Genomic DNA, 15,678 nt, shown 5'->3' on the forward strand with positions numbered 1-15,678 from the left:
GCGAAGCTTACCATTTTGGTTGACAAGTAGAAAATGTTCCGTCTTAATTAGCCAATGTCGAGTGTTTATGATGTGCAATTACCTATGAACAAATATACTATGAATCGCACTCAATTTGATATCAAACATCAATATATAAGCACGATATGCCATGGTAAGCCGACATTAGCCATAATTAACCAGACGATCCACTTTCAAACCACACGATAATTCATCAAGTACAAGAAGAACCATGAAACATCAATTTCAGCCACATGATCTTCGTTCTCGGCCACACGATCACCAATCAAAGTGGCTGGCCACAGGCATTATAAGCCATTAATTTTTTTGGGCATCTAAAAAAATTTAAATTTCACTCAAAGTGGGTGGCTACAGGTATTCTAAGCCATTATGTAAAGTTTTGAAATTTTGTTATTTCATTATTTTAAAATTTTTTTGGGCACCTAAAAAAATGTAAATTTCACTAAAAGAGGGCGGGCACATGTATTATAAGCCATTCTGTGAAGTTTTCAAATTTTTGATTTTTAAAATTTTTTTTGGGCACCTAAAAAAATTGAAATTTCACTCAAAGTGGCTGGCCACAAGTATTCTAAGCCATTCCATGAAATTTTATAATAAAATTAAATTTATTATTTTTGCAATTTTTTGGGCACCTAAAATAATTTAAATGTCACTTATGTGTGTGACCACGGGTATTTTAAGCCATTCTGTAAAGTTTTGAAATATTTTTTTTTTGTATTTTTTAATTTTTTTGGCGACGTAAAAAAAATTTAAATTTCACTCAAAATGAGTGGCCACAGATATTATAAGCAATTCTGTGAAGTTTTCAAATTTTTTAAATATTTAATTTTTTTTGGCCACCTAAAAAAAATTATTTTTCACTCAAAGTCGATGGCCACATGTATTCTAAGCCATTCTGTGAAGTTTTGCAATTGTTTATTTTATTATTATTTTTACATTTTTTGTGCACCTAAAAAATTTACAATTTCTCTCAAAATGGGTGGCCACAGGCATTTTAAGCCATTTTATAATATTTTGAAAATTTTGAATTTTTTATTATTATTCCTTTTTCGGGCACCTAAAAAAAAAATTAAATTTCACTCAAATTGGGTGGCCACAGTTATTTTTTGCCATTTTGTGATATTTTGAAATTTTGGTTTTTTTAATTTAAAAAAAAATTCACCAAATTTAATATTTTCACAAAATATGACTTTATTAAATTTTCACGAAATTTTTCGGAATTTTTCCAGAATTGTTCAATTTTAATGCATTTTCTGAATAAACGCTTAATCAATCACCCGATGATCATTAAACGCTTAATCGGCGATATAATGGACAAATTAACCGGTCGAACATCGATCAAAGCCACATGCAATCCTGAAATCGACCCCTAACTTAGCCAACTAATGAAACACTAAACAATTTGTAAACAAGTCCGATTAATACTCATTATAGTAGGTAGGATTTAGAGAGTTGCTTACTTGGTTCAAGGCCAAGAAAAATCCAACAATAATTAGATTTTGGCCTAGTTATTAGTGGCGGGCTCAAGACGGCGCCGGCCGGCTGGCCGGGTGGTGGCGACGGCGGCGGCGGCGGCAAGCCGGGCGGCGACGGCCTCGGTGGCGGCCGGGCGGCGACGGCGAGCCGGCGAGGCCGGGCGGGCCGGCTGAGACGGATCGGCGGCGGCGAGCGCTGGCGCGATGGCCTCGGGCGATGGCCGGGCGGCGGCGGCCGGACGGCGGCGAGCCGGGCGGCGATGACCCGGGCGGCGGCCGGGCGGCGACGGCGAGCTCGCCGAGGCCGGGCGGCGATGGATTGGGCGGCGGGCGGGCGGGACGGCGAGCTCGGCGAGGCCGGGCGGCCGGCCGGGCGCCTACGGACCGGGCGGCGGCCGGGCGGGGACGGCGAGCTTGGCGAGGCCGGGCGGCGACGGTTGCGCGGCGACGAGGAGCTCGGCGAGGCTGGGCGGCTGCTGGGCGGCGACGGTTGGGCTGCGGCTGGGCGGCGACGACGAGCTCGGCGAGGCTGGGCGACGACGGCTTCAGGTGGCTGCAAATTTACAGGTCGGCGAGGCGCGCGGGCGAGCGAGGAGGCGGCGAACGGCGACCCCACGCGCGGGCAGACGACGACGGGGACGGCAGCTGCGGCGACGGCGGAGATGGTGGCGACGGCGGCAGCGGATTAGTGCACTCGGCGAAGACAATCCACAGGAAGACAAAGAAGAAGAAGAAGAGGAGGAGGAAGACAACAAAAATTGTCAGAGAAGAAAAGTTGACGGGGGCACGTGCGCGTGCAGGCGGGAAAGCAAATTTGCGACGGACTACTCTTGTCCGTCGCAAATTTGCGACGGACAACTCCCATCCGTGCGACGGACATTTTTCGTCCGTCGCAAATTTGCGACGGACTTTTATTCCCGTCGCAAATTTGCGATGGACAAAACAGTTCGTCGCAAAGAGGTGGAAGACAACAAAAATTGTCAGAGAAGAAAAGCTGATGGGGGTACGTGCGCGTGCAGGCGGGAAAGCAAATTTGCGATGGACGGTAGTTGTCCGTCGCAAATTTGCGACGGAGTCACCGGAAAGGTGCGTCCGTCGCAAATTTGTGACGGATTGTTTTCGTCCGTCGCAAATTTGCGACGGAATTTTTTTCCCGTCGCAAATTTCCGACGGACAAAACAGTCCGTCGCAAATTTGGGAGGGAATTTTTTTTTCCCGTCCCAAATTTGCGACGGACCCTTTTTCCTTTGCAAATTTGCGATGGACTTTTCTGTTCGTCGCAAATTTGGGAGGGAATTTTTTCCCGTCCCAAATTTGCGACGGACTTTTATTGTCCGTCGCAAATTTGTTAGGGAATTTTTTTTTCCCGTCCCAAATTTGCGACGGACATTTTTTGATCCGTCGCAAATTTGCGACGAACATTATGTTGGTCGCAAATTTGCGACGGACTTTTTTGTCCGTCGCAAATTTCGATCGGAAATTTTTTCCCGTCCCAAATTTGCGACAGACTTTGTTGTGTCGCAAATTTGCGACCTATTTTTTTCCATCCACAATTTTGTGACAGACAATATTTTTCCGTCGCAAATTTCCCACGGATTTTATTCGGATTCCAAAAATAAAGGACATTTTCGAATCCATCGCAAATTTTGCGACGGATTCGAACAATTGCCATGAATTTTTTGGTCCGTCAATAATTCTTCGATGTACAGTAACCACGAATAAGTTGTTGTCGTAAAATGAGAGACGAAATTAGCGACGATCCAAATCCAATGGAAAATATAATATTGCAAATGTCATCGCATGAATAATATTTGACTTGTCGTCATTTAGCGACAAATTTTCCGACAATCAATTAAATTAAGAAGAATAAGCGACAACAATAGTAATAACAACAACAATAATGTTAATAACAATAACTACAATAACAAGAACAATAATAATAATTATGACAACCAAAATAACACTTGTCGCAATAATAATTACACATCATTAGTGTTTTGTCACAAAAATTTAATCTTCGTCTTCGTCTTCGTCTGCGTCTTCGTTTTCGTCTTCCAATTCGTCTTGGTCTTGCTCTTCGTCTTCACCATCTGTCTCAAAATCAGATTCTGAACAGTCTTGTACATTTAATTCGCAAATTTCTGTTGGATCCACATCTATCATAGCTCCACATGGATCTCGTAAAGTTGGAATGTTATATTCCTCAGTTTCAACCGTGTTACAAACTTCCTCTTGTTGATAGGCTCTATCCTTTTAGTATTCCTCGATTTTTCTCCGTGCTTTGATTTTACATACAGCCCACTAATCATCTTTATCACGTTTCAAACTAGGATATGATGCATAACATACTTGAATTGCTTGTTGTGCCAAGACAAATGGTTCATATTTCATATACATTTTCTTGTGATTTATTTCAACCAAATTAAACTTCGTATGCACCTTCATTCCTTTGACGGGGTCGAACCACTTGCACTTAAATAACACAACCCGCATCATTAATGGTCCAGGGTACTCTATCTCTGTAATTTCATCCAACAATACATAAAAATCATCTTTTGAACTGCCACCATTGGATGACCAACAATCCATAAAAATCATCTTTTGAACTGCCACCATTGGATGACCGAACAGACACACCACTATTCATTGTGGCTTTTCTCATTCCATATTCTTGAGTGTGAAAATTATATCCATTTATGAAATATGCTGGCCAACTCCGCACTCTTAACTGTGGATCCCATGACAGATAATATAGCAATTATTGCTCTTCAAGTTCATCATGATTATTGTGAACATAAGGTTACACACGCAAAGTCAATAATATATATTTCAATAAATGATGTATAAAATTTTAATAAGGCAAGTGAACGGTCCATAGGCAACTTACATATGTTTTGAACCATGCTGCAAATTGTTCGTCGCACATATGGTCAAACTCATTTTGTGGTAGTCCATACATTGAAGTTTGGAAAATCCTAGTAATAAATACCATTTATATATTAGCAAATATTTGACACACAATACATATATTTGCAAATTTACACTTACTCGAAGTATGGCTCGACTTCTGGGCAGTTCAGTACAATATATGTATGGGCTGCATGCAATTCTTCGCATGTTAGGTAACGAGACTGACATGCGCCGCTTGGTCGACCCAGATAATTGAAAATAGAGAATGCTTTGCAATTGGGATCAATGGGGCCCTCATCATTTCTGCCTGCTCTCCGCCTCTTGCACTGCATGTGCGGCTCAAAATAGTATGATGCAAATGTTGTCACTTCTTCCACAATATATGCATTACAAATTGAAGCTTCAACACGTGCCTTATTCTTCACTTTTTTCTTCAAATGATATAAGAATCTAGTTGCAATAGAAAGAAGGTTATCGGAACATAATATATAATAAAGTAATTTGAACTTTATTTAAAAAAAAAATTTTCCTCTCAAATGGATACATCCATCGAAATTGTACGGGACCTGCAACTTTGGCCTCATAAGACAAGTGAACTAAGAGATGCTCCATCAAATCAAAAAATGATGAAGGAAATATCCTTTCTAAGTTGCAAAGAATAATTGGAATATCTCTCTCTAGTTTGTCCATGTGCGATGCTTTTAACACTATCGAGCAAATATCATGCAAGGAAATTGCTTAACTCTGTAATGGAGCCCCAAACAAAATTCGGTAAAACTTCTTTGAAAGCTATTGGAATTAGTCTTTCCATCAATATGTGACAATCATGACTCTTCAAACCTGTCAACTTGCATTCATTTAAATCAACACATCTTCCGAGGTTCGAAGCATATCCATCAGGAAACCGCACAGATTTCAACCATTGACAAACAACTCGCCTTTGCTCCTTATCCAATGTATAAACTGCTTTTGGTTTTGGTCCCCTGCTACTTACATCCACATCCAGTGTTGATCGATCACAAATATCTCTCATATCTTCTCTTGCGTTCAAGTTGTCTTTTGTTTTTTCGGTGACATCCATCACAGTATTTATGACATTGTCGAAAACATTCTTTTCTATGTGCATGACGTCAAGATTATGATGAATAAGATGAGCCTTCCAATATGGTAGATCCCAAAATATACTGCGTTTTGTCCACTTATGTGTACTTCCGTACGCAAAAGTCGTGTCCTGAGGGTTCTGAACAACAGTTGGAAAGTCCTGCACCCGCTCCCAAATTTGATCGCCGGTCAACCTCAATGGTGGACGTGTTCTTTCAGTCCTATTCTTCATGAACTCTTTGTTATTCCTTCTGAATGTATGATTTATCGGTAAAAATTGTCTGTGACAGTCAAAATAGTTGGGCTTCTTTCCATGTTTTAATCTAAATGACTTTGATCTCTCCAAACATATCGGACATCCTAAGATCCCAACTGTACTCCATCCAGATAACATTCCGTAAGCTGGAAAGTCATTTATCGTCCAAAGAAGAGCAGCCTTCATTACAAATGTTTGATCGGTAGAAACATCATATGTAAGGACACCTTCCTCCTATAGCCGTTGTAACTCTTCAATCAATGGTTGCATATAAATATCTATTAACTTTTTCGAATTTTATGGGCCAGGCACGATCAATGTCAAAAACATATAAAGTGTCTTCATGCACATACCAAGTGGAAGATTGTACGGCGTTAAGATAACTGGCCAATATGAATAACTTTTTCCTGATTTCCCAAATGGGGCAAATCCATCAGCATAGAGACCTAACCTGATGTTTCGAGGCTCTATCGCAAACTCAGGGTACGTTCTATCAAAATGCTTCCATGCCTCTGCATCTGAAGGATGACACATTAGATCCTCTTCTGTTTCATGATTTGCGTACCAAGTCATGTGTTTAGCTGTGGCTTGAGACGCATAAAGTCTTTGCAATCTCGGGATTAAGGGCAGATAAAACATTTGCTTGCATGGTCTACGCTTCTGATTACGACGCTGCCTCCTGTTAATCTTGTACCTAGGTTGGCTACAGAATTTGCAAGATTCTGCATTTTCATCATCTCTCCAATATAATATACAACCCCTACTACATACATCAATCCTTACAACCGGAAGACCTAAGTTATCCACTAGCTTTTTTATATCGTAACAATCACTTGGCATGCTGTTATCACGAGGCATTGTTTCCCGCATTACTTCAACAAAAGAGTTGAAGCAATCTTGCGACACATTATGCTCTGCCTTGATATTTAACAGTCTTGCTGTCACTGATAACTTAGTATGGTTGTCACAACCTGGCCATAAAGGTTCATCTGCTGCTTTCAACACTTCCCAGAACTGATTAGATGAAAAAGCTCCATTACACACATTCTCATCAAAACCCGTTACTCCTATCTCTTCCATTTGTAATGCATGACTAGTATCCACTTGTTCATGTGTAGGAGTAAAACTAGTACTTGCATGGTTCGAATCTGAAACAAAATTCTGACCAGCTGCATCAATCACCATCCTCTCGTATGGGTTCAATTGGTTATAATAGCTACATTCTTCCCTAACTAAAAATTGGTCACTTCTTCGATATCCTTCATCATATATAAATGGTTCACCATGGCAAGTCCAATTATAATAATTCAGAGTAAACCCAAATCTACAAAGATGTTCTCCAACTGTATCACGCGCATGAAATTTACCATTACTGCACTTTCTACACGGACACCTTAACTTATTTCCATCCATGAACTCATATTTACTACTAGCAAAGTTTAAAAATAGTTCCAACCCAGTACGAAACTCATCGGTCAATCCTTGACGTCCAGGTAAGTTCTTATTATACATCCAAGCCCTGTTTCTTTGCATTGTGTCTGTATTAAAATAAAAAAATCTCGTAAAATATTTAAAATATCATATCTACTGTTGTTAATTAAAAAAAATTATGAAAATTAAAATTTTATTTTTCACGCAACAATTACTTTGAAATTTTAAAAAATGAAAAAATTACCATGTAAAGAAGACTTACCCAGATATTTGACTGAAATCTTGGTAGCAGAAAGTGGTCAATTTGAAGAAAATTGCAAAGTTCACTTGGATTGCGAGACCTTCAATTGGACACGTACCTAAATAAAAGCAAAATCACTTAACATTCATTTTTTAATAATTTTTTTATTTTTTCCGAATTTTTAAAAACAAAAATTTCCTTACAATTTTCTCCGGTCGCCGGTCCGGCGACCGGCTGACGCCGGCGAGGCCGCTCGGCCTCGCAATGGCCGCCGGTCCGACTGATCTGGGCGAGGCCGCTCGGCCTCGCCATGGCCGCCGGTCCGACTGATCTGGGTGAGGTCGACCCGCGGCCATGGCCACCCCGCACGGCCTCGCTGGCCATGGTTCGAGGCCGGTCGGCCTCGCCCAGATCTGGGGGAGGCTGCGCGGCCTCGCCATGGCGGCGAGGTCGACTGGCACCTCGCCCAGGTGTGTCCGTCGCAAATTGGTGGCCGGTCGCCGGAACAACAAAAACAGAAAAAAATGTCAACAAAAAAAAATTCGCATCCAACGACGAATCAGAAGGACATGACCATATTAGTTGCATGTTTAGTCACGAAATTAGCTACTATACTTACCGGCGGAAAAGCTTCACCGAGATTGATTTCTGGACGCACGGATTATTGAGAAAAATGATAGAAGGAGAAGGTGAGAGAAAAGCGGGCGACCCGACGAATAACTACTGAGAGAGAGAGAAATTGACGGGTGGGGTGGGGTGCATATTAAAAAATTAATTTTCCGTCACAAATTAGCGACGAACCCTTTTCGTCGCAAAATCTGTCACAAATTGCGACGGATAAAATATTCGTCGAGACGGAAAATAAATCCGTCGCAAATTTGCGACGGAAAATTAGTCGTCGCAAATTTGAGACGGAACTAGCGACGGAAAATAAATCCGTCGCAAATTTGCGACAGAATTTGCGACGGAAAATAAATCCGTCGCATTTGCAAATTTGCGACGGATTTATAAATCCGTCGCAAAGTTTGTCGCAAATTAGCGACGAAAATAATCCGTCGCAGATTTCCGTCGCAATAATCATGTTTTTTTGTAGTGGGCTGCTGTGGCACGGGAGACTGTCTTGCAGCAGGTGGCTACTGATCTGGTTCATTTGGTGGGGTTTATTTGTGGACAAAAACGCGGCCGGTGGGTGATTATTTAAGTTAACAAATTATTCAAGGATATGCACAATTAAACGGATATATATGCGCAATCTTTAACAGAAGAAAATATCTTCAAAAATCACTATAACTATATCTAACGGAGGAAAATATCTTACAAAATATCCCTAACAAGTAGGATGACGTCGTCGGGATTGGCAATGCTCTTTTTCAGTCCTGTCATAAACAATGTTACATTTGCAAAGTTCCGTTGAACAGGAATGTCCAATTTCCGTGACAAACCGGACGATGGACCCGTTACATAATTGTCTAGACTAGACTAAACCTTAGGCATACTGACATTTGTCATCTGACTATTTGTGAGATAACGGGAAAAGTGTCCAAAAAAGTCCTAAATTTTTAGCATTGATGTCAATTTAGTCCTAAATTTTTTTTAGTACTTATTGAGTCTTAAACCTTTTATCTTTATGCCAATTCACTCCTTTCGGTCAATTTTAGCCGGATTTTGCTGACGTGGATGTCGGTTGACCGGCGGCTTGTCACCGGCGTTGACGTGGATAACTTTTAATAATATTTTAATATTTTTTTGAAATTTTTTTGCTTTTTTTCTTTATTTTCCCCTCCCCTCCCTCCTTTCTCCAGCCGGTCGCCGGATCAATGACTGGCTAGAGGCCGGCGAGGCTCGCCCTTGCCAACGACGGCGAAGGCGAGTCTCGCCATGGCTGGGCGAGGCTAGACCTCATCAGATTTGGCGAGGTCGTGCTTCGCCTAGCCATCGGCAAGGTCGGGCCTCGCCCAGCCGCTGGCGAGGCTTGAGCCCTCGCCAGAGGCCTTTGACCTCGTGGCCTCCGTCGAGTGCTTGAGCCTCGCTCGCCCAGCGCGAGGCCGCCCTCGCCACCGGCAAGGCGATCGGCTGGAGGAAGGAGGGAGGAGAGGAAAAAAAAAGAAAAAGAAAAGAAAAAAATAAAAAAATAAATGAAAATTCAAAAAATATTATTAAAAGTTGTCCACTTTAGCGCCGGTGGCCGGCCGGAATCCACGTCAGCAAAATCTGGCCAAAATTGGCCGGAAATACTGAATTGACACATAAATAAAAGGTTTAGGACTTCATTGACACAAAAAAAAGGTTTAGTACTAAATTGGCACAAATGCCAAAGGTTTATGACTTTTTTTACACTTTTCCCATGAGATAACTATTGACTAAGTTTAAGTGGAACTGAAAGATAGGAGCAGGTCGGTCCATATCTTCAGTAATTATCTCTTTTTTCCCTAAGAATGGAGTATCCAAAATCTTTGAATACTCGACTAATTAGAACGAGCGTGATAATCCTCTAGTCTTATTACGCGAATAGTTACTAAAATATATTTGCCCGTGCCCTACGTAGTTGGCGCTGCCCCGAAAGCCAAGAGAGATTATATTTGCCGAATAAGAGGCGAGTAATTATAGGAGATAGCGACATAAATATGATAATGTTATAATGCTTGATATTGTGCAACCTGTGGTTCTTCACATAAACTGTTTCAAAAGTTCAAACAAAGAGTGAAAACTCACTCCATTCTTCTCGATAAAGAACGTGCATGCTCATGCGCTTTCTAGAATATTTCATTTTCTTATCGATCTGCCAATGAAATGCTTCCCAAAGTTTGGTTGACATATGGCACTAAGTTTGCCTAGATTCAGGTAGACACATCAATCTCAATCTGAGGCCAACATGCCTCAGAGAGAGGCGACGTAGCAAGACTAGTCAACGACAGATAGGCTGATTCTTGATGAAGCAGCGGCAACAGCGGACTACAGGCGGCAAGAAGAAGAAGAAGAAGAAGAAGTGGCAAGAAAAGAAATTAGTTTTTTTATTTTTGGTCTTGGAGGAGAGGGTTTTGCGTGTAATTGTAACCTAGATATGCTAATTTTATTATCTAACCTCCATAAATAAGAACTTGGTAGAAGAACTTTACTTCAATGCAGACTAACCTCCCTTTGAAAAAATGTGATATATATATATATATAGACACGCGCGCGCGCACGCAATGTTTCAATTATCGATTGATTAAATTGAGCATAGACAAGCAGACTATTATCCATGATGAGTCACTGATTATACTTCTGAACAGACCTAGTTGTCCATTTGGTTTGCATAATCCCCGCAACAAGTAATCAACAACTTTTATTTGGCAAACTCGTCACACAAATAGGGTTCAGCCGCTGATAAGTATACGGCTTTTAAATTTGATAACTGAGTTCATTTCAAGATGAGAAGTTTCGTTTCACAACTGCTTGTGTAGAGAGAAATATATAATTCAACAAGTAATGTGAAAAAAATAAAGGTTCTCAAGAAAAGAGATATCTAAAGAACTTTTATTTGTTACAACTCATAAGTAAAATAATATATCACAAGTAGCATTCAAACGCGGACGCACATGCACTATTTTCAATTGAGAATTCTCTGTTGAATTCTCATTTAACGACTACGTGTTTAAAGGGTTTCCTAAAAATCTGAATCGAATCGAACAGTTGACACCGCTAACGCATACCTTGTTGGATCCGATCTTTTCTTTTTTCTTGTTTGGGTCAAAGAATCCGATCTTTGAAAGGCCCAGAGTCCACGTGGCAAAATGGGGTGGGTTTGGAAAGGTCGAGTAGGTCGTGGAGGCATCCAGGACTCTGCCACGTCAGAAGCAGCCCTGACTTTTCAACGCCAATGTGTATATCTGCTAATCGCTCGTCCACACGAAGGAATAGTTATGTTCCAGTCGGTTGGTGAGGCGAAATTCAAGAAAGTTCGACGTCGGAAATTGTAAGCATGCACGCTTACATTCAGACATGCAAATGCCAGACATGCATGCATTGCATTTGCTTTCTCTTTATCTCCCATAACAATAATGTCTGACTGTCTTTGTTTCTGTCTCTGTCTCTGTCTCTCTCTCTCAAACTTCATGCTAAAGTCATTCGTACTGAGAAGGACCATATGCATGCGAACACACAAGTTTATCAGAGATTGTTCTCTTGATTTACGTCTCTGGAAACTTCTTCGTCCTCTCTATACGAACGGAATCAAATCCCTGCCACTATTCAATCTGCATTGCATTTGCTTTCTCTATCTTCCATAAAAATAATGTCTCTCTCTCTCTCTCTCTCTCTCTGAAACTTTATTCTAAAGTCATTCGTACTGAGAAAGACCATATGCATGCGAACCACACAAGTTTTTATCAGAGATTGTTCTCTTGATTTACGTCCTGGAAACTACTTCGTCCTCTCTTTGCGTACGAAATCAAATCCCTGCCACTATGCAATCGAAAAGACTATACTGATTGAATGATTCTGAGACGCACCACATGCATCCGACTCAGCTTCTTGTGTATGACAAGCATTTTCAGCGTTTGTCATATTCCCAACAGTATTTTTTTCGGAGCTCATATCTAAATGTGTGTCAGATGACGATATGTGCATGAAATGATTCGTTCATATACAGTGTACGCGTGTTTTTTAACATGAACCTTGCTCCCCGTGTTTCTCCCATGTTACAGATGGATTCACGAATTTTTGTCGCCGGTGTCGCGCATGAAGGTACTGACTTTCACGTGTTTTTCCAAAACCAAGATGAATCGTAAGAAAATATGAATGCGGATATATGCATACAAAATGCATGTTTTTTCATCCGGCATCTCTCCTTGTACGTCTACTCATTGCCAAACAGAAGATGGAAGGAAAATAACTCTGGATTGTTATAACAAACCTCGTTTGAAAAAAAAAAAAAAAAAATATCAACATCCGGTACTGACGATAAATTGCCACAAATGTGATTATTTAACAGGATGGCAGAAAACCCGTATTGACTTTTACAGGATAAGTAAATATGCGCATTTATTTCTTTTCTACCTTTTACTTTTGTACTTCGATCTCATCGCACTTCAGCATTTAAAGTTGATACAAATGCCAATCTATGAGAACCAAATGCAAAAGTCATTGAGATCCATGTTTGAGCTCCAAGAGTAAAGACATAGTCATGCATGCATGAATCTGACACTGACATGTGAATGTAACTGGTTCGTGAAAAAAAAATATGCGTCCGAGCATACATTCCTCGCGTCAAATCTTTCTCCGAGTGGCATATGCGGACTTTGCCAAAGGACATTCAGCTAGTACCAACACTACTGAGCAGTGGTTGGTCGTAGAAATATCCAAAGCATGGCATGGGAAGAGAGAGAGAGAGAGAGAGAGAGGAGTTAATAATTTAGAAGGCAGACGTGACAAGCGAGAGATAGAGAGAGAGAGAGGAGTAAATAATTTAGAAGGCAGACGTGACAAGCGAAAAGGGACGTTTCATGGTAAGTTGAAGGCTAAGGTGTATTTTACTCACATGCGTTGGGCTCCCCGGTATTTATTTCTCCAGTCGGTCTCTCTCTCCTTATGTCGTTTCCTCTCTCTCTTTCCTCTCTAGTCTTGATTAGGGTGTCAAGGGTTGGGTTTGATTCGGGTTTCCGGGAAAGAGATGGACGTCAGATCATAACCGTCCATCTCTCTCTCTCTCCCTCACACGTGCCTCTCATCACTATATATATAGCCCTCTAGCAAACGACATGCCACAACAAATTGCAAATCGAAACTTACTCACAAGACAACACTCCTCAAAGTTCTCGATTCCTCTTTCCCTTATCCCCCAAGAAAAAGAAAAGGAAAAGAGAAAGGAATTCATCCCAAATGGCTAAGCTTAGTAGAGCGAGTGGTAGCAAAATGAGTGGCATTGTGAAGCTCAGGATTGTGGTGGAGAAGCTACAAAAGACCCTATCACTCAGTAGGAGATCGCCATATCCATGGTCATCTTCTTATCACCAAGAGGATGACTATTGCGAAGATGCGAACGAGTGCGAGAACAATGGCGATGTCGTTCCCGACGATGTGAAGGAAGGTCACTTTGCAGTGGTGGCTTTGGAAGGAGACCAGCCCAAGAGGTTCGTGATCCCCTTGAGCTACCTAGCGCACCCCACGTTCCTTAGGCTCCTGGAGCAGGCAGCCGAAGAATATGGGTTCGACCATGGCGGTGCACTTGCCATCCCTTGCGAGCCTGGCGAGCTTGAGAGGATTTTGGCTAAATAGAATCTAGAGAGAGATGACCCTTTAAGTCTAATAATTTAGCGTGGCAAAGAGGAGGAATCGACTAGGGGAGCGACCTTAGATGAATTCATGTGCGGTAAAATTGGTCAGCACTATCGTTATGTCTCCCTTAGAACTTTTCGTATCCAAAAGTACGAGATAAGTTAGGCTTTTTTGCCTAGCCTTCTTATAGATTAGTGGTGCCAAGCAATTTGATGATGGCGACTCTTCCCCTAGTCCCCATGTATTTACTTGTACTTGAGCTCTTTGGAGGCCATATGGTTCAGTTAGTCATTGGACGTCCATGTGATGACTAATGTTACTTAATTACTCAAAAAATTCATTGGAGGTTCATGCCATGACTGATATGCTTGGTGCAATGTCCAAAAGCTTGAGATATGTGTACCTTAGCTAGCTAGATGGAATAACATGGTCACTTTCGTAAAAACCTTCTTTGTGTATGTTCAATGATGTTTTTAAGATTCATGTAACTGCCTCTCTCTGCCCATAAAAGCAAGCAAAGCAAGCCTATCAATGCTAGCCACTTTAATTTGTTCAAAATTGATTGAGTAGCTCGATCGCACGTCCATTCCAATATGGGATGCTTGAAAAATTTCATACGCCTCATGATTAGCAACAAACGGAAGGTTTGGATTCTCTTAATCTAGGGTTAATGATAGTTACAATCTCGATAGTGTGGAAGGCAGAAGATCCATATATGAGATGCTTCAAAGTAGATGCGGAAGAACCTTTAAGGGGTAAGTTAGAAAATGTCCAATCTGTCTATAAGAATAAAGGACTTTGCGTCGTGATAGTACACTCGATTAACATTGTTTGAGTAAAAAATCAACGTCAAATCTGTACTGATAACAAATGCTTCGAAAATAAAACCATCGAGCCTTGGTTTTTTGAGCATGCGCAACGGGTAGGTCCGACCAACTTATAGTGACGGGAAAACCACATCGTTAGGTCTTTTCAGTCCGGATGCAGCCGTCAAATGGACCTCCAGAAATTGTTTGTGGACCAGTAGCAGAGCTAATCCTTCATCCACTTACCGACACTATGGCCTTAGTATGATAAAAGTTTGGTGTTCAAGAGTTACTGGCATGAAATTCCAAGTCTTTTTGATGAGCTCGATGAAATGCTTTCACTTAAAGTTGCTTTAGCTTGGATTTATAACCAAAGTTTAAGATAAATTCTCCAATCCAAGATGAAGTCCTTGACTCTTGGCTGGAGGGAAGAAGACCTTGGTTTGATTTGATTTGATTTACTTCATTGATTTTAAGGAACTTTTGTTTTGTTTGGATGATTTCTTTTCCACACTTATCAGATATATTTGGTTTTGAAATACCCCTTGCCGTGTTCAATCTGCCTGAGGTCTTTACAGAAGATGATTTTTCTACAGTACATAGCTCATGTGCTTTTTTTTTTTAGACAATTCATATCTATCCTCATTGATTCGCCTATTAACTAAAATTTTAGGTTATACATATGGGTAGCGTATGTAAATATTATAGGATCTTCAATGGAGATCGAAGAGAATCAGTAAAAACTGCATCTTTGATCAATCGACTTCTTCCCTCTTAATTTATTAGATTTAAGGGTATATATACCCGAACAATATGTATAGGAAATAAAATAAACTATCCTAGAAAATATCCAATATCTAATAATATCACAAATATCTAAAAATATCTCTAACAATATTTTCTAGATGATGAAACTTTCTTCCAAAGTCTGTATCCCGCTTGCATATGACCGGTGCAACTTTCTTCCAGAGTCTGTGACCATGTGCCGTGTAAGCCAGACCTTACATGACGGTGAAACTCATGATTAGAAAATTGATAATTTTTTCTCATATAACTTTGATAAAACATTGTGGAAACCCAACTTAAATTGCGGCAAACTAAACTCATCATCCCATGGCACTCATCTTTGGCTGCATGATGAAGGTGTGCTCAATTCCGATGCTCACAACTATCTGGATATTT

At 40.8% G+C, this 15,678-nt stretch overlaps 1 protein-coding gene across 1 annotated transcript; it reads left to right on the forward strand.

Moving 5' to 3' along the window:
* The first annotated feature begins 13,024 nt into the window (after nt 1-13,024).
* Nucleotides 13,025-13,981, forward strand: LOC115670745 (protein SMALL AUXIN UP-REGULATED RNA 51). Its single transcript, XM_030592099.2, has one exon. The coding sequence runs from the start codon at nt 13,295-13,297 to the stop codon at nt 13,688-13,690; it is 396 nt and encodes a 131-aa protein (XP_030447959.1). The 5' UTR covers nt 13,025-13,294; the 3' UTR covers nt 13,691-13,981.
* The last annotated feature ends 1,697 nt before the right edge of the window (nt 13,982-15,678 follow it).

This window comes from Syzygium oleosum, unplaced genomic scaffold, assembly GCF_021117445.2.
Source record: "Syzygium oleosum isolate NSW1041296 unplaced genomic scaffold, Sole_v2.1 Sole_v2.03, whole genome shotgun sequence".
NCBI lineage: Eukaryota > Viridiplantae > Streptophyta > Magnoliopsida > Myrtales > Myrtaceae > Syzygium > Syzygium oleosum.